At 35.2% G+C, this 20,623-nt stretch overlaps 1 protein-coding gene across 1 annotated transcript in view; it reads left to right on the top strand.

The window, feature by feature from the left end:
- Positions 1-20,623, top strand: part of FAF1 (Fas (TNFRSF6) associated factor 1) — a gene marked incomplete at both ends in the record, with an annotated part of 117,829 nt that overhangs the window by 5,984 nt on the left and 91,222 nt on the right. Inside the window, 3 exons of the mRNA XM_009578398.1 lie at positions 660-751; positions 1,112-1,200; positions 9,351-9,456. Coding sequence (XP_009576693.1) covers positions 660-751; positions 1,112-1,200; positions 9,351-9,456 — 287 coding nt within the window. The remainder of the gene's footprint in view (positions 1-659; positions 752-1,111; positions 1,201-9,350; positions 9,457-20,623) is intronic.

Here is a 20,623-nt window from a genome sequence, read left to right as displayed (position 1 = left end):
CCCCCCCCGAGTTGTGAGAGTGGTGAAGTACTGGAACAGGTTGGCTGGAGTTGTCAAACTTTCATCCTTAGAGGTGTTCAAGAGTCAGCTGGACAAATCCTTGGCTAAACTGGTTTAATTAGACCTTTGAGCTGGGCTTGGGCTAGGTGACCTCCTGAGGTACCTTCCAGCCTGAATTATTTTATGACTGTAATAACTACAGGGAGAGGAGAGCATCGAAATGTGCAAAACATTGAAAAAGCTGTCAGCGCAGTTAAATTATATGAATACTCCAGTTCTTTAGGTCAGGATTATTGGTAATGGAATTGGGTATCAAAAATACGCACCCTCTTTATAACTGGCGAAGTCCATTGCTCCAGATAGCATGCATCTGCAAATGTGCATGTCTACGCAGTGTAGAACTGTTCAAATATATGTCCAAATCGTCAAATCCTCATGTGATTCTCCAATCATTGATGCTTTATGTGATTTTTTTTTTTTGGGGGGGGGGCTTCGTTTGTCCTTTACTGTTTGAAGTGTGTATTACAAGGGTAACTAGATCAAAAATGGTTTTCGTAGTAAATTTTTCCTTGCTCTCGTTTTTTAACTGTAACTCAGTACTGTTTGAAATAAATCAGTAAGTGTGTGTATTTTATATATTTTCTTTGTTTTCTCTTTAGGAGGTATCAAACATATTCTAGAAAATGAACTTCAGATTCCTGCATCTAAAATGCTGTTAAAAGGGTGGAAGACTGGAGATGTAGATGATAGTGTAAGTTTTCAAGTGTGTTTTCAGTTAACTGAATTCAGAGTTTCAAACTGAGCATCTGTGGGTGGGGATTACAATACAAGAATTGTGAGTTTCAAACAGTGTTAGATGTCTCGGGTGGCATATAAGGAACTCTTAAACTAAAACATTGCAAAAAAAAATCAGGACAAATCACTTTAGTTTGTGTTGTTTTTATATATAACACGGCTCACCTACAAAAAGGATGTTATGAAGTTAACAGTAAGTATATTCAAAATAAAATATTTGGTGGTATTGTAAATAAGTATCAATAATTAAAAAAAATAAAATAATACATCAAAATTGGTGAATGTTTTATATTTATAATGATTTTTCTCCCCTCAGACTGTTTTAAAAACTCTACACTTGCCAAAAAATAATAGTCTTTATGTTCTAACACCTGACCTGCCTCCTCCTTCTTCAAGTCATTCTGGGTAAGTCTTTTGGCTGTAAATTCTACTTGTATGATTTGGTTTTTTATGTTTTTTATGAAGCCACATGTATCCTTGCAGGAATTTGCAATCAGTAAATACAAAGTATTTTCACTGCTCTAGTAAGTGTTGGGATGACCTACCTCAGAACCTCATTATTGAAAAGAAGGTTGTTAAGTTTTTTAAAACCTTGGTGTGGTACATGAACCACTTGGGTACATACAGAATTTTACACCTCCCAGATGTGATGACTTTAATTTAACAAAAATCTAGTCCCTGTGGTAATGAGAGCTGGCCTTTCATAAATTACTGCGTTATGTTGGTTCATTTAATGTAAACTTGTATAAATAATTGTCAGCAGATCAGAATTTTCTTTCTGAAATGTTTGTTTCATTATTTTATCTTATCTTCTTGGACTTTTAAAATGCATGTAGGTAGGCTGAATAACTAATTTCCTCTAACTGAGCAGGATATCTTTTATTACTGATTTGAATATTCAAAAAGTTAATGGTGAGTGTTCATATGTCAGTGAATATTGCTAGGGTTTGAAAATGAAATGTTATCTTATAGAAAGTGGAATCTTTACTCTTATAAAGTAATTTGCAGTTACTTTGATTACTTTGGCTTGTTTTCTTCCCTGCCCTTCCCTTTCTCAAAGGCAGACCTGTATGCGCTCTGTACCAGGAAAACGCTAATTTTATTCGGTAGCCACTAGAGGGTGCCCGGGAATTGGGCCTGAAGAGCAGCGCGGCCCCGGGCCCGCCAGCCGGCGGGGCGGGCTGCGCCTGGAGTGGGTCAAACTGCATGGTCGTCAGACTAGAGTGCCTTCAGGCTGTCTGAAGAGGGAGTTGTTTTTCTGCTGTTGTAGTCGATAGGAGGAAATTCTACAAATGCAGTCGTACCACTGAGGAAGGAAATCCTTTGACAATCAATGGAAATAAATAACTGGTTTCCTAATGACTAAAAGTACTTCATATATTACTAAAAGGTACTTGTGCACATAACCGTGCAGTCTGTGGAGGAAATAAGAATGCTGATATGAATTATAAAAATAATAATAATAAAGAAAAGCATTAAGAGAGGGAATAGTGGCACTGGAACAGAGGGAGCAGAGTGGTGGTGGGCTATATGTGAACTACAATTCACACTGTATGTGCACGCAGGAGCTGTAGTTATGTGTGAGGACAATAAGCCATTGTACTTAAGCAGCTAATTGAAGGACAGTGAAAATGCTGTGGAAAAACACTGTAGATACTAAACTTTTTTTTTTTTTTTTTAAATCCATTTCCAATTTCAAAATTTTCTACCCAGGTATCACTTATATTGTAATTTGAACGTCTTTGATTCCAGAAAGAAAACTGGGGTCTGAAGAATGTTGTTTATTGCAACTGCAATAAATTACATAACAACAAACTGTTTAAAAACCGTTTTTAGGCTTTTTTATTGGATGAATAGTTTAGAAGAACTTTACTTGCTAGTAAAATCAAAGTGGTTGTTACCTTTAAAGTTTATACTTGTTTCATAGTAGAGATTAGTTCTGGATATTTTAAAGATAAAGTTGGTAGCTTTGGGGATAGCAAATGATGATTAATTAGTGGCTACTTAAACAAGGATAATTTGAAGGCTAGATCATCTCCTCAGAGTCATAAATTCTAGATGAAAGGGGAGGCTTGCCTCCAATTAAAGCATCAATGCAGATCAAAACACATCTAATTGAAGCAATGTACCAAACCCAGTTACACTGTTTACTGCCTACTGTTAGGTCAGTTATTATTCAGATTAGTTTGTTACCCACGATTTTTAAAAGCATCATGCTCACATCTATTATTAATGGATGTTAAGGAACTTTGCCTCTTACTTTGTGAGTTCATCTGTTGTTTTCTTCAAATGCCTTCTATTTTGAACTAGAGATAAATAGTTGTGATTTTGAATATCTCCACAAGATGATATTTGAAAAGCCTGAGATTTCAGTACATGATATTTTATGTATATGCCCTTCTTAAAAGGAGCAATCTGGTCACAGCTCTATAAACTCCAATTTGTGCCTGTTCTTGACACTGAGGGAGAACAGTGTCTGAAACATCCTTTTTCAACGTATTGGTATGTAGGCACTGAAGTTTATTGTGGCAGACTGAATGGGCTTAACCCAGAACTGACTTAAAACGAGCATCTAAATGTAATGGCAAAGTGATCCTGCAGTTTAAACAAGCAAAAATCTCCTAGGGTATCTTCATTCATCAGTGGCATATCTAAAGCTTTTGTAGATAATAGACATCCAGTGAATTACTACCGCATGCTAGTAAATTGAGGTGTAAAGATTAAATTTAAATGTCAAATACCACCTGTAGGGTTACATGCCCTGCTTCCACAATTTCAGTTGGCAAAGCCATTCTTATCCATGCACGACATCCAGAAAAATAACGTGTTCTGTGAGGTATGGACGTAATGAAACCTGATTTCTAGTGAATTCCTGCCTCATTCCAGCACCTGCAGTAACAGCCCTCTCCCTCCATGCTTCTCGTGATCTCACCTACCTCTGACACTGCCTCCAGTTCTTCCCATGTATTTTGTAGCACCTATGTAATTTTTTTTGCCCTGCATAGACAGTCAACCTACCCTGCCTCTGTTCTCCAGCTGGTAGTCAGGTAATATCAAAGGAAGGTGAAATTATATGCTGTGGGTAGTTCTGAGATCATTGGCCAGAGGTCAGCTGGATGGAGTATAGAATACTACGCTTGTAATGCAGCCTTTTACTAAGGTGGGTAGTAATTTGGGTCCCTTTCCTCTACCCCGCTGTTGATTTACACCCAATCTTTGAGACCTTTATAACACTGTCAGACCTCCTAGAAACTCGTGAATATGTTCAAAAGTTACCAGATGGGACAGGTGGGTGGAGAAGAACATGATTTCCTTTGGAAAGCAGTATTAAAAGGAAAGGTGCCAAAGAATGTCCATCAGTTAATTGTCCAAGGAGAGAGAGATCCCTTGCACCAGCTTTGTCAGATTAGATTCTTCGCCTCCTCAGAGTGCAATTCTTCCCTTTGTTGCCTCGGGTGTTTCTTGAAAGCCAGCGATACCCAGGTCAGGGAAAAGTTTTAGGAGAATGCAAGAGGGGAGCATCAAAAGTATAGGCATGCAAGTCTGGCCACGGAGCTAGGTCATCCGGATCGTCTCTCCTTTTTATCTTGCATGTTCTGGGAGACGCTTTTTATCAATTTTTTCTTCGGTGTCATTTTAATTGATATAATGTATTTTATATTTATACTTTTTTGCTAAATAGCTGAAAGTCTTAGATACTTTTATTATACCTGATGAATCATTGGAAAGTTTAAAACAGTTTAAAAGCTATTTGACCAGGTGCATACCTTGGAGATTATTACAAATAATGTATTTTTGCTAAGTGATTGTAACCTATTTAAGAAGTGTAACCATCTGTGTGGATAGGAAAAAACCCCACAACCCCAATCTTTCAAGTAATGGATCCATATATTGCTGACTGCCTGTGTTTTAGATTGTTGCAGAGCAGTGGTGATTGTGGCATGGTGTCTTGTTGTACGTTATCAACTGTAGCAGAGTGTTAATTAAGAACGATGTAACCTGCAACTCCAATTATTAGTATTGTCTGTTTAGCTGGACAGGAGCAGTGCCTTGCTTTAGTTACTTTGAAAGCTTCAATAAGAATGGTAAGATTAATGTTTTATTTTCACATCTGCTCATGAGACAGTTTAAAAATCCTGAAGTTTAAAATGCAATAGAATGTAAACAAAAGGGCGTCTGCTCATTTACATGGTAGCCAGATTTGCTAACTGATTGCTGTTTGAACCTAATCTACCACCTCCTGCTGCATTAGCTACAACAAACATTACATTTACATACTGATTTCTTATTTTGTTTTAATGTAAATAATCTGTAATTACAGTAAATTTGGACTTCTGTTGACATGAGCTTGTATAAATCTGTAAGTTTAAAATGGAAATGTTAATTACCCTGTCTCATACCTATTTATACAAAATTCAGAGATTTTGGGGGAAATCTCCATGTGACTGAGAAAGATACTGCCTAATGGGAAATACTGAATGTATTTCATAAAAATTTACAGAACTGAAATGAAAAGGAGCATTTGCTGATCATTGATTAAGGATATACTTTTGGTTTCAAAGCTTAAAATATTACTAAAATTTCAAGGGAAAATGCTATTAAAAAGCAAAGTATTACATCAAAAATCAAAGCATTAAGGCAGTCACTTAACAATAGATACAACCAATCTATTTTATATAATAAGTGTTACAGAACAATAGAAAAGCAGTAAAAGTGGAAGCTTAAAATAAATAAATATCAGTATTAGTACCATCTTGCTTCAACTGCTTGAACAGTTGCTGTTACGCTAAGATTAGCAGTATTTGCAGTTACACATTTTTTGGCTAAATATTGTTTCTGTTCTTAATTTATTAGACTTGTGGTTTATATTGGAATTTGGATGGAGTAGCTAGTGAATAAACTCTTTCCAGACCCTTAATTGAGTTTTGATATTTTGAGTTTAGTGGAAAAAAAAAAAAAATTCTTGCAACTTCCATTGCTTGAAATGTAAGTTTCAAAGACGAACATTTTTGCTTGCATATTGTAGAGTTTCAACCCCAGCTGAATCCTGGTCCACCACTGAGGTTTCTGTGCATTGTGATAATGCCGATAACCAATGCTATATAGGCAATCCATATGAAATCCTAAACTGGTCCAAGCCTCTCTTGCTAGAACTGGTCAGAGCAATGACTGTGCTCGGGTCTATTTTCTTGGACTTCTTTTTTGGGTCTAGGCAGAGTTCCTCTAATGGAAGATTGGTGCCCAAAAATATTATCAAGTTCCCTTGCCTCTTGTGCTGAATAGTGAATGTATAATAATTCAGCTGAGGGAAAAAAAAAAAAAATGGCAGTATATAACCTATCAGCAAATGCTTTTGAAAGCTAGGGTTTGCAGTAGGGGGAAAATGGTGCTGGTAAGAGTGGCCTACTTTAATCCTGTTTCTAGAATTTGATTTTCTTTTCCCACTAATTAATTCTCAGATTAATTAAATTCTGTTAGCACCGATAGCAAAAAAAAAAAAGGGGGGGGGGAAGAAAGAAAGAAAATCTGTCTTGGCTTTAATGGGACCTGGGGTTTGGCCCTGATATTTTTTTTTTTTTTTTTTTTTTTTTTTTTAATGCAGATGTTTCATTTGGAAGATTGTAGTCAACAGCTAACATTTGCAGGAATATGCAAAACACTGAGGCCGAAATTTTAGAAATGTGCATTGTGTTCAAATTCAGTCTTCCCAATACAGTTATGTGCACCTAAAAAGAAATAAAAGTAAGCTTCAGCTTACTGTCAATGAGAAGTCTCCTTTAACAACACTTATTTTGTACATTTGATCATAGCCTTAATTGCTGAAAATACAATTTTAGGGCAAGGTATGTTTTGGAAGCAGAGTTCTATTGGCACAAATAATTTGGGGTAATCTACATCCCTAGTTGCTGGAGGAAATGTATATGGGAGAGGACTGACATTGCTGGTTGTCCAGCTGTGTGTTCAAATCAACCCCATCCCGCAGAGGAGCACTGGGACATGTAGAAAGTCATTGGCACAAAACTGCCCATGAGATGTGCCATCAATTCCTCCTCCCATTGACTTTCTAACATACATGGTCCAGGTCTTATCGCTGTCAGACCATACGAGATTTTGATATAGGAGCTCAAAGGATTGGATCAGTTGACCACTGCATTTTTGTGTAAGCAGAAATAATATTCCTCATTATATTATTTTTCTGAAGAAAAGGTGAATAATTAACTATGCACTTTATTTGCTTACACTTTCAAAACAAATTTTTTCCTCAATTTTTTCAGGGTTTTCTTTTTTTTAGCCAGCTTAATTTTCAGCCTCTTCTTTGACTGTATTTGGCTATGAATATGTACTGAGAATTTGCTTGTTAACAATATTCAGCTTGCGTTGTTTAGAAATCCAAAAAGTAGAGGTGTCAAAATTGTTAGTTACTTAAAAAATTGAGGCTTTTAATTTTAAGGCACTTCATTTAAATTAACTGTGTTTGAAGAGTATTTTTCTCCTTTTCTAAATACTCTCTGCTATCACATCCATATGAAATAGAGAAGTGGAAAACCTTTCCTATGAACAGATGCTTTTTATTAGCATGCTGTATTTTAGATAGTACTGAAGTGTGTATCATGCATACCTGGAGAGACTGAGGGTTTGATCGAACTAGCCTGTTTCATTCTGTGTTTACATCAATTACAGAATGAAAACGTGAGTCATGTTTATCAGTTAGCATTTAGAGATTTTCAGATAGAGTCAAAAATAGCTGTAACAGAGCCTTGTGTGATTCTGTATGGAATCCAGAGCCATTCACATAAGTTGTAATTAATGTTTTCAGAGCAATTAAATATGTAATTCGCCTCTAGTATTTGCTGAAAACAAATAAAAAATCAGAATCTGAAAAAGCACAGCAGGATATTTTAGTTGCTACTGAACATATGCCAAAGAAAATATGGTTATGGTGATGCTGAACTTACTGTTAACAATCAAATTAGAATTACCTTAGAAAATAGGCATACAACTTTTCAGGACTCTTTTTTTTCCTCTTTTGAAGGACCGTTAAGTATTTTAAAATTTTTTAGGCCTTTTCTTACAAGATTTTGTGACCAGTGCAGCTAACTTCATGTTCAGCGTAGGTGACTTACTTCAGTTACATTTGTAGTGCCTCTCACACAGTTGATCATACCTAGCATTGACAATGAGTTAAATTTATCTTCCGTATTACAAAACCATAAAAAATGAGAAATAGCACTTCATGATTTTGTTTTGTAGTATGTGATTATTAAGCTTAAGATGTCACAGAATCCAAATTAAGTTGCTGAGTGAAGGTATTTTTGTAAGGTAATTTTTCTTGAGATGTTAAAGCAAATTGTGCATCTCTTGCTAAAGCATCCAGTGAGTATTGCATGGGTTTCTTAGCATCTGAGCAGCAAAACTGCAGCTCAGTAATTCCACTAGAAGGAAAAACTAACAAATCAGGACTCAAATAATCTAGCAGTATTTCTTGTCTTCTTGTATCTTAAGATACAGCTGTGCTTATCTGCATACAGAATTTGTCCTTTATTGCTAAGAGGGATGGAGTTTTGAAGTGTCATGGAACAGTGAAGATGTGAAAGAAAAAAACCCAGTCTGTCATTCTTTTAAGAGGGTGTGATAAGAAAAAAAAAGAATCGAATAAGTCCAATTTAATTCCATATGCCACTGAACAGGTCAAGTCTGCATAAATATTGTTTAGAAATCCAAGCTATGTTACAATGTTGCTGCAGTTTTGTAGCCTGTGTAAGATTGTACACAGCTGTAATTGCCGTGTCTATAACAGAAATCCTGCCTTCTATTTTGAAAAGTAGATAGCTGCATAATTTTTAACATCCAGATGTTTTGTTACCAGAAAAATCACAAAACCCCCCAAGTTTGTGACAACATGAACATATAATTGGCCTGTTTAATCTGTATCTTAAGATTATTTTTTAATTCATATGATTAAAGATGTTTTAATGTACATTTAAAACAATTTGAGCAGAACTAACTTTTCTGAATGCTCAACACCCACATGAGATATTTTGCTGTGGTTAGTTTTCCAGTTTTAATTAGCTGGGTTTATGTGCTTTGAATGAAACTAAGCGGAAGAATTTCCGTTTGGTTTATGCTTCAGGTAACCCTGGAGAAGCAAGAGCATGCTTTGCCTTGTTGTACTGACCATCAGTTTTTAATGTGCACTGTAGCTTGATATTTTGTCTGGTCATCAATATGCTTACAAGCCTGGTATTAATGGCATTATGAGTGCTAAGTATACCCGATGTTTGTGAAGATAATGTGACTCTCTCGATTTTGAGAATACTTAACATTAGAAGAGCTTTAAAGGCTGCAATCGCCTTATTAAGGAAGGAGTTCAGGAATGGCCTTTGGTCATTCTCAGCATGCTTCCTTGCATTTAAGAGTGAAAAGAGAGATGATAATGTTGTGCCTGGACTTGTCCATGTAGAGTTTAGGGTACCCTGGGGTTTTTGCATCTAACTGTAAAACAAGCTATAACATGCTTATCCCTGATTTTCTTGTTTTTCTTTCAACCATTTCAGGGCCCTGCAGGAGTCATTAAATCAAAACTTCATGCTGATCGTCACCCATCGAGAAGTCCAGCGGGAGTACAACCTCAACTTCTCAGGAAGCAGTACCATTCAGGAGGTGAGTGCTGTTTCACAGCTGAAGAATAAATGTAGCTCATTATAGCTAATGCCAGCTCTGTTAAAGAGGGTTTACATGGTCTTGATGGATATTCCTTTATTTTATTAGTCTTTTTTTGGTTTAATCAACTGGATCATCAAGATTGCTGTAATTTGATTAAAGAACTTGGCCTAAAAAAGGTTTTCTATGAAATTATACAGAAAAGATGTTTCTTTTTGCATTGTAGTAGTAAAATATATGAACAATGTTTATTGAGTTGCTCTAGAGTGATGAGGAAAGGCAGTTATTCAAATTACATTTGATCTTTAAGCCCCTTGAAGCTCCCTCTGTCTTCCCTTCTTTTAACCAGCTCCATCTCCATTTTGTAGGCACTTCTACCATTACTAGTTACTATCATAGTGCTGTAATTCTTACTGCCTTGGTAGCCAAATGATTTTGTGTATAATGGATGTCACTGCCATTCTGTAGAACGGCCAGCAAGGGGTGATATCGTAGAGATCTTCATCAGAATTAAGTTCTATAGGAACAAATATCTCTAATATGACTCTGGACCCTCTGAATTTAGAACAAGCAGTCCTTGCATATTTGTAAAACTTCTTACTAAAGCCAAAGGTGGTTGTCTAATGCTCCATGGTATGTCTAATGCCAGATGTTTTGGATGTTATTTTCCATATAACCCACTAACTTCTGGAAACATGACAAACAATCTAGAAATGTGAATCTTCAGAATTCACATTACAAAATATTAAGATTAAATGTTTGCTTTTCAAATTAAATGTATGTTTGCTGTTGGTCTGACACTTCTCTCAGTCTTTTAGGGTTGAACAGATTTTATTGAAGTTTTTCATGTCACATGCTGACATTGTAGGCAGAATTATTTTAAGTTCTGTAATATTAGCTATAGGAGCAGTATCTCATACAACAATGAAAAATGATCATTAATTGGTTTTGTTGTGAATCCTGTTATTCTTAAGATCTAAATTCTGATCTTTCCCCTGCGTGAAAGCCTGTTTTCTACTTTACCTTTTTAAACCTATTATAGTAAGGTTTTTTTTTTTAATAATATAAACAAACAAACATAGTTGCATCAGTTTGGTTTTTGAGGGCCCAAGCTCTGACTCTTTACAATTAAAAATAATTTGAATATTTATGGAAATAAATGATCAGAATATTCGTTTTTAATTTTAAAATGATGGGATTCTAAAAGAAACCACATACATAAACATTGCCTGTTTGGTTTTTATCTATGCTATATCAGCATACTACTGGTGGGTCTACTTTGCTGGTGGGTCTGACCCAGCGTAAAGGAACCAGAAAGCTGTGACAGTGCATGGGAATCTGGGCTGCCTTAACATGCACTGAAGTTTTCTTGTTTGTTGTTAATGGCGGGTTACAGTCAACATGTTAACATATAAAGTTGACATAATTTAAAAGTCAGTTATGATTTTCCCCATTAAATAACCAAAATCCAAAAAAACCCTACCACCTCAAAACCAGCATGAGCATCAAAACTTTCTTTGCCTTTCTGTCTTGTATCTAAGTTTTACATCCGATAGAGTGTATAAAATTATGAAGACAATTTCAGAGGCTAAAATGAAAAGAGAACTCTGGACCTTCTTGTGCAGCTGATGCTGAACAGGTGAATACATCTGTGCAAAGTCTCGTGGAAATCACTGGGGATTTGGCTGAGGTAAAAGGATTGGCGAACATTTGTCTAATTATAGAAAACAAGCACTGTTTTGTATGTGAACTCCCTAATGGCTATTTAATTTAATTTTATTTTCTTTTAGCATAGAGTGAGCATTGTAACAAATGATTGATGAATCTAGTTAGTCTGTGCGATTTGGAGGAATCAGTGATATCTCTCCTTCTCTTCTCTCCCTTGTCTCTCTCCTCTCCAGGGACTGCTAGATACTTTTTTTTTCCTTCACTTTCTTGTTCACACTTTAACAAATTAATAGTTTACTTTCCTTCTGGTATATTTTTGTAACCGTGGAAAAGCTCTATGTGAGTTGCAGTTGCCAACCACAAGAGGGCAGGAAGGACTATTCAATTATTACCTAAAAATGCCGTTCAGTGTTTTCAAATTAGCTTCTGGTATATTAACAAAAAGGAGTATAATGGCCAAGTTATTGTTTGATTTACAGATAATTGGCATATTGCAGGGAGGAGACTTAATTTCACCCTTTTAAATTAAACAGGGAGATTTAAAAAGACATAAAATATTCATTAATGTTCAGTGATTATAAAGCAGTGGCATATATTTATTCTACCTTTATTACTGTTTCGATGGGAAAATACTGCAAATATTTCAGAAATCGACTTGGCCATACTGACAAGTTGAAATGTTTAAGCAGTGTTAATGCAATCTACTCACACGTTATATCCTATGCAGAAAGATTCAAAATGACTACATCAATTATTAAAAGAAATATTTAAAATTCTATAAATGTTCTACTGCTTGCCACAGTTGGGTGCAACTGTCTCTCCCGGGCTAGTTGTTTAGTTTGTTGTTATTATTAGTGCTGCGAATTTTAAGGAATAGATATTTTTTCCAAGTGTCTTAAAAAAAACAAAAAAACAAAAACAAAACAAACAAACAAACAAAAAACCCCCACACAACCGAACAACCCACCACACCAAAAACCCAACCCCACCACCCTTTCAAAAGTCTCATAAATATTTTGTAATGGATTAAATGTAAAATCCAGTGAGCTCTCAGCTGTGCTTTCCTAAACTACTGTTGCTTCAGTTCTCTGTCGTCTTTTTTTTATTGTTTAGAATGCATGTTTAATAGCAAATGATATTTGGATGAATTGTTATTTCAAAGAAATCTTGCTGTTTAATGAGGAAACAGTCTGCAGAAAATTCTCTGAGAGAAGCCTGAAGCTGTAGTGCTCACGTCTGCTTCCACAATTTCTTGTGTATTAATTCAATAGTTGGATTTTGGATGGTACTTGAAAATGCCTTTTTTTTTTTTTTTTTTTAAACATGCTTTATCTACATCTTCAACTGTTTACGTATTAAGATTTAGTTTCTCAGTTTAAAAAATATAAGCTACTATCAGTTATATTGATGTGGGATTATGAGCCTATAGGGAATCTTCAGAAATGAAATAAAAAATTAAACAGAACTTGTCTAAAATTCTGGATATTGGATTTTTAGGGTTTTTTTGTGAGTTGAGCAGGGGAGTTGTTAACTTGGAAAGTTAATGATAACATGTTGGTCTAAATTGCAAATTAATCTGTGTCACAGGTTTCTGACATCTGTTTGTTCTTGTAAAATTGCAGTATTAAATTAATTCTGGGCAGATACTGTTCTGGGAAATATCATGATTACTTTTTTCCATGATCCGCATTTAAAAGGGAAAATTAGTAGGTTTTGTGCCAGTTTGGAGACTGTGAATTAATACATTTCCAATGTATTATATGGCTAAATAAGGACAGGTCCAACAAACTGAACTCTTAATACAAGACTAAAAGGAGTTTTCTGTTTGAATACTTGCTCTTTATTCTGCTAAGATAATTTGTAGAGGCTATCCATAACTGGTGTGAGAGAATTTTTAAATTTCGATTTGAGGAGCTATGTGCTAAATTATTACAAGGCATTGCCACATTCAACATAATTTGTTTTCTGTCTATTCTTACGAACTTGTTCTCATATAGAAATGAACATTTCTACTATTTTTCATTTTTGCAAGTTGTAGTTATATTATTTGATGAAGGACAGCCCTTTTCAAAGGGCAGAATATTTAAACGCTTCATGGAAAGCAAGTTTTGTTCTCATCCTGGAGTAGTCAAACTAATTTGTGAAAAACTTTTTGAATTTGAGTTCTTGTCACAATAGCATGCTTCACACCTTTTGTTGTTTTAGTCAGTGACATAGGAAAAAAAAAATCAAAAATTTTTAACAAACTGGGTAACTCCGTTAAAAACAAGGAGCTTGCGTTTGTCTATTTTACTGTTGGTATAGACTTTGAAGCCTTTTTGTGATTCCTGTGTGCAGGATTACAGAAGTGTCCAGTGTACACAAGCTGTGGCTGCTGAAGGGTGGACGAGTTAAGTATGCAGAAACCTCAGGCCTCTTGTAGATTGGTGATTTTATTTTGTAACTGCTGGAAATTCCAGTTGAGAATACTAGCTAAAGCATGTACCGAGCACTGTAATTCCTAGTAAAACATAAAATCTATGCAAACAATGCAACGAAGATGGGTCCCTAAATACTGGCTGCCTCTGCATAGCTGCATCTGCTCTTTATTCTGTTCCTTTAGCCAATAACTTGATCGGAGGCTAGCTGCTTAGCATCCCTGTCACCTGTGATAGGTAATATATTTGTTCTTTGTTCCCCATAGACTTACTGGCTAAGGTGGAATATGAAAAGCAATGTATCCAATAGCACTCCAGGCAGGAGGAGGAACTATTTGTGCTTGCGCTGAGATAAACTATAAATTCTGTGTTGACAGACCCTAATGACAGTTTGAAGTCCTTTGTGCTGAATTCTTCAAAAACTTTTTTGATAAGTGGATGAATGTGAAACAAGATACAAAACCACCATGTATAAACACGCAGCAGAAACCTTATTTATAAGACCTATATATAAAAATATAGGTAAGCAGATGAATTGCCTTCAGCACGCAGAAAAGTAGTCCAGGTCTTGTACCTTTTTCAGATCTGATTTTTAGTATCTGTACAAAATATTTTCAAGCCAATTGTTGTTGAGTGAGTTCATCCACAGTAAAGCTCAGACATTGGCATGGGGACACGAAATGTATATATAAATAATGTTCTCTTTAATGTTGTAGCTAACTAATTACAATAAAATACATTTGCCAGAGATCAGAATATGGACATACCCAAATATGGTACATACATTAACAGTTTCAGAAGCAGTTGTGCTATGTTTTGAATTTTTTTACTTGCTTCAAAATTGTTGAAAACTATTCTTATGCTAATAAAAATCAGTAACTAACACTTTTTGGTATTTAATAGGAGGTGCACGAACATTCTGCACTATTGTTCAATTATTCTCTTAGATTCAGAGAAGCTAGTAAAATACATTGTTGCTATACTGATTGTACTCAAGAGAAGTATATTCTTTTTGTGAAATTTGAACATTTTGTTTGCTTTTTAAAGAAATCTATTCAATTCAATTCAAAAATATATTCAATTTATAGTGAGTCATAACAACAGTATACATAATTTAAACATCTATCACTGTCATAGCCTCAGTGTTCTATCGTGGTAAATGAGTACCAGCTAGCAAGCTAGGTTTTGACTTTTTAGACAAGGAGAGAAAAATTATTTTTGTAAAGCGAAATCAACTTCTTGATTTGTTTTTTTTTGCCCTTCTTTTAAAGAAAACTGGCACATTGCTAAACTAAAATGTATTTGCTGAAAGAAATCCTTGATAAACTTTTTGTAAATGGTCATGTGTTAGGAATTATATGAGAAGGAAGTTCCTTGGGAAATAAAGAGAAAATACCTTTTATGTACCTGTTCAAAGTGATAGTTTTATTAGGCACTTAACATATCTTAATATCTGGCTGTAGAGATCTGTTTCGAAGAAATCATATTGATAAAGATATATAACCATTATTCTTTTTCTGCAACAGAAACAGCAATAAGAGATAAAGGAAGGGCACTCTTTTACTTCTCTATTAATTATGAAGCTTAATATATTTCTGACATAGTATGTTTCATAACCTGTAATTTGGTTTTGGTGGGTTTGGACGTGCATATCATTAAAGAAACGATCTTCAGTTATCAAAAACTAGTAAACATGGACATTTTTATATGCAAGAAAAGGCAGAGAGTAAATAATTGCACTGGTGACCAATACTGTAATAATCCTGTTTTACAATATGCACTTGACAGGTTGTAATAGTGCTAATTGAAGAGACTAATTCACACTTGCTTCATTCTATTCAAAGGCAAAATCAGCAGCTTGTTTTGCTTTTGACCAGATGGTCCTGATGAACACCTACTGTGCACTTTAAGTGCTTTACTAGAATTACAAAGGCTGGGGGCTGCGTCCGACTCAAAATGATTTGAGAAGAGAAAAAAACCTCACTGCTCAATGGATTTGGTGCAACTAAATTAATTCTAGTGGACCCATTACACATTGAGCCCCCTTTTCAAAGTGCTGAGCCTCCTCGTTTGTTCTGTAGCAATGAGAAAGTGAAAGGCAGATTACTGCAAACAGAAATAAAAAAAAAGTGCTGTGAAAAGGAGAAAAGAGGCCTTGAAGCCTTTTCATATCATTTGGGTTTTTCAAGTGCGTTATTTTTGGGGAGGGTGGATGTATGAAAAGCCAATTGGAGTTTTTTTTGTTTTAAAGTGCGCTATTTAAGTACTATGAATATAAAAGCAAGAGCAACAGTTGACTGAGTTTACTGTGGTAAAGCTTTGTGTCCAAGGATGAATCAAATTCATTATAGTCAATGCTTTGTATTTTCATATGAATGTAGGGTTAGTTTCACAAGACTGTGTCTGTTTAGGATAATTATAATTTAATATTTTCCTTTCATAAAGTTATCACTGTAGATATCTAAAATTTGCTGAAAGCAAGGTTTTTTCTTGAATAAATTTAGAAGCACCCAGAGAGTTTAAAACTCCAAAGGAAGCTGTTTGATTTCCAAGGAAAGGCGAAGCATGTTCCAATAGCGTCGAAGCACAGATTATTATAACTAATTAGAAGTCACACATCTGTTAGCTTTCGATTTGTCAGCGCTTGTAGTTTTGTGTGTATGTTTATAGCTCCCTTCTTCCCTTTCTCTCGTTCTGTCTCTATTACTCTCCATCCGTAAGCGTAGTTGGATTTGAGAGAAACTCTCAAAGGATAAGGATCAATTTATTTGAATTTGAAAGTAATGAGGAGTCATTGTTATAATTTTGGTTATAGGTTCGGCTCCATAAATGCTCAGTCATGTGAGTTGTACTTATTTTAGAAGTAATCATGTTGAATTGAATGGCTTTGCTCATGTAATTTAAGGATACTAAGGATTTTGGGGATCAAGACCTAATTTAAAACCCTGAATTTTTTAAAACCTGCAATTAAAACCATCACTTGCTATTCTGATTTTGAATATTTGCTATGTTTTACTTTCGGGGTGGAGAATTTTTATGCAAGGCTTCTATCATAATGCTAGCTATTAAAAAGGTGTCAGCATGAAATGACAAGAAAACCTAAGCAGCTTTATGAACATTATTAAACAACTATGTCCCTAGTTCCTGTGCTGTTTAAAGTGGGAAAGCAGTTGTCTGTAGCTAAATAGCATAGCACTGCTATCTGTATAAATTATATTTAGTTGAATCATAAATGCAAAATTAAAGTTAGCATTTTTTGCAATTAAAAAAAATTAATTTACAGCTTGTAAATTAAAGTGTACTAGAGCATGGCTTAACCTTTCTACCCTGTGTTAACTATAATATGATCACTTCTATTATTGCATGATATACACTTAAATTAAAAAAAACAACAATCGTTGAATTGCTGATTTGTTTTCAAACAATGAAATTTGTATTTGTGCAAATTATAGTAGGCACAGTGTTCTCTCATGTTTTCTCATCAAACAACCCAATTATACTTATAAATAGTGAGGTGCTAATGAACTGTTGTTCTGGAAAAGTTGTTGGTTGTTTTTTTTTTTTTTTTTAACTTGAGTAAGAAAGGAAACACTTCACAATTTTAGAGTGCTTGCTTGGTGAGAAAATATTTGAAAATATTGTACTTATGTAAATCATGTTGGTGCTATCACTTTTAAATACACAACAGAAGCTAATCTAAAAACCCCATCAGTTCATACGCAGCGCAACTAGATTCTTGACATTGTAAATTGCTCACTTAATTGGGAACTGATGATTTACTTTTATTCATTGAGTTACGAAGTTTTTTCACTAAGAGTTTATATTTCAGTTTAAAGTTTATTAGTGCATTCATTTAATAGAAAGAGGAAATTTTTTGGATAGTTGAGGTGGTGAGGATATTTAACATTGTTGTGGAGATAGGACATCAAAATGGTCAACAGTATTTTAGCAGCAGTGTAATGATAGTGCTGCACTACATCGCTTTGTAATTACTATGCAAAGAAAATACTCAGTTGCTGTTTCAAATGTGAATTGGTAATGTTTGTCTCTGTCTGGTCCATAACATCTTAGTGAAACAGTGCACTATCTCTTTAGTAAACCCGTTTCTTACGATTTTTCAGTTGTGTTTCTATATCTGTGTAAAACATGAACTTGAAAAGTTATTCTTTTGTTTTTGTACTAGGAGTCATGGGCATAAACTGAAGAGCCTTGCACTCATTTAAAGGATAAAATGTCCTCATAATCACCCTCAAGAAATCCCTGTTACTGTTTTTAAAAAGGGTTATAGAAGCTCTCGGCAAACATTTGCAATAAGTGGCAAAATTTATGCCTTGCTTTGTGATAGTTGCGTGACCAGACAGTGGGGTATAGGATTGTTTTAAGGTTTTTACAGCTGCAGGCAAAAAGCATCTGTTCCTAGAAAAGCCTTCATTGTTTAATTTTGACACTGACTTTTCCATGCTGCTTGTACCAGTCTCTGGATTAGGTGCCACTAAGATAAAATTTGTTTTAAGTTGCTCCCAAATGCAGCTGTCACTATACACAGCCTTGTAGCTTAGGCAAAGTAGACATAATCAAAACAAGCATTTTTGTACAAGGTCACCTTGGTAGACTGAAAAAGCTCAGAGCAGGAATTTTGACAATATTGTATCTTGTGAGTAGTTAGGCTTTTAGCTTTTGTGTTTGTTTAATAATTCTGGTGATCACTAACGTATATGACTGCCTCAGAAACAATGAAAGAAAGATTTTTTTTTTTTTTCTTTTTTTTAAACTGCACTGCTTTTCTTTTACATATACTTTATATTATATTTATTTTGATTGAGCAGTTACTGTGGTATTCAATTACATACACTCCATGTATGTGTGTTTGTATCTCTACATCTCTACAGTGAAATGGAACGATTTACAAAAGTCAGGGAGAACTGACATTTTTGAGCGAGCTTCCATTTCTTTCCTTCAAAGTTTCCAGTGAATTAAAAATGAAAGAGCACTTCATTTTATGTATCCCAGAGTTGTGTTAATTTCTACCCAGCTGGTCTAAAATGATTGATACAAAGCCAAATTTGTGACTGCCTGCTTTACAAAGTCTGTAATTTGCTAATGAATTATGATAATAATCTTTCATCATACATGAAAGATTTAGACAAACAATTTACTAACTATATAGTTTGATCACAATTTTTGGGTTTGTACCAAGCCTCAAATCTACTTTATTTTTCCCTGCCTGGACTAACAGACCAAAGTGAACTTACTCTTACCTTGTTTTGAAAGCAGTAATGCTGGAAGATATGCGGGGGTGATGGTGAACAGCAGAAATGATGTAAGTTTGTAGTGTAAAACTCCGTATTTAATGTATATACAAATCAAACCACCCAGTTTCCAAGTAGAGAAGCATCGCAGTAGGCATGGCACAAGAAGTTGTTTGAGACTGCATCCACTGTCGTAGGGACATAGAAATAAATGAGAACAGGGTAGAGATGTTTCGATTCTCAAATTAAACCTCCTCTGGGTATGGTGGAGGCAAACTGTTTAAAGCGTAGCTAGACAAAGCCATAGGAGCAAACTAGGCTTAAAAAGAATGGAAAAGAAAACCAAATCCTCCAGAAGCGGGGCAACTACCACAAGATCCTGTTAACCTGAGTGAAGTTTGTGATTACCTGCATATCATGTCAGCAAAGAGTTGATCTTGAACACTCTAAGGACCTTCTGAGGACAATGTTCACAGTAGGACATGAGCACAGTATAAGCAGGTGTCTTCCTATACGAAATCTGCTGATTTTTGATCATCTCAGGGAGTAGATCATCCACCTTCTGACCAAAGTTTACTTCCCAGTTCTGCAGAACTTGCTTCTCTATTGGATATTTTACTTTTCCAATAACGAGCAACACAGGAAAAACGAGAGGAGCTTTCTGTTCTGTGCCCTCTGACTTTCCTTTTGTTTTGCAAATAGCCTCGATCATTTTTCTGCTCCTCTTGAGCTCAGTTTAGTGGATTTAAGTAGGCATCATTTTGATGTCTACCCTTGAAAAACAACGAACCAAACAAAAAACCACCCAAGACCTAACACATATATCCAGCGCTGCCATTATTGTTTGGATGAAACTGTTGACTTGAGTGGTTTCTGGCTTTATGTACTTCTCTTCAGACCATGAGTTACCTGAAACAGCTGGTTTCTCACCCCAAAATCACACATGTATGACTGCCCAAAACAAAATCGCATTGAGATTCCTGTGGCTGCTATTACGTGAAGTATTGTTTGACTGGTAAAAAAGTAGAAAAAATAAAGAAACTGGGAATAAAGGCAAGAAAGTAGGGGAAGCAGCAGTATCAAGAAAATGCCATCCAGAGCAAGGACTGGTAATGTGGCCTTGTGAAAAGATAAGGAAAGGAGCTTTGGGGTAGATACTGACTGGAAAGGGGGTTGAAGCATGAACAAAGGCTTTTTGTTGTTGTTTTATTGTGTTGTTTGTTCTTATCATATTTAAGGAACTAGAACTTTGTGAATAATCAGGAATGTGTTCATGAATTACTTCTTACTGAATCAGGTTAAAAAGAAAAAGTCTTAAGTTTGGTTAGAAGAGGATATTTTTTAGTCAATCTTCCCAGCTGATAGAAAGTGCAGAACAGTGCTATAAAGACTTAATCTATTTTAATTCATCGTGTTTTGGAAGAAAAAGAGATTATTAGAAAATCTTGATTTCCTCCTCACCCCCTTTGGGTTACCTACAGAAACTCTCACAGACTGTGCCATATGCAGCAGAGAATACTGCTAATGTTGATTCTTTGGGGATGATACTTTTGGAATTAAGATAATATACAACAATAGAAATTTTTGAGACATCATTCATGTGTATATATTGCTTTGGAGTTGGGGGGCAGGGAGTTGAAAAACAGAGATTCGGTGTACCAAAGACCTTAAGTCTCACCACTCCTTCCTCCCCAGGAAGGTGATTCTATCTAGTAGCTGTTGCCTAGTATCTCTAACGTCTAGTAGCTCTCTTGGAAATTATGATGCTATTGCAATTTGAAAGTGTAGAAGAATACCTCACGACCTTCACAGTATTGGAAACAGATAAGCAAT

Source organism: Fulmarus glacialis, unplaced genomic scaffold (genome assembly GCF_000690835.1).
Source record: "Fulmarus glacialis isolate BGI_N327 unplaced genomic scaffold, ASM69083v1 scaffold11120, whole genome shotgun sequence".
NCBI classification, from domain to species: Eukaryota; Metazoa; Chordata; class Aves; order Procellariiformes; family Procellariidae; genus Fulmarus; species Fulmarus glacialis.
This window is presented reverse-complemented; position numbering and strand designations above follow the sequence as displayed.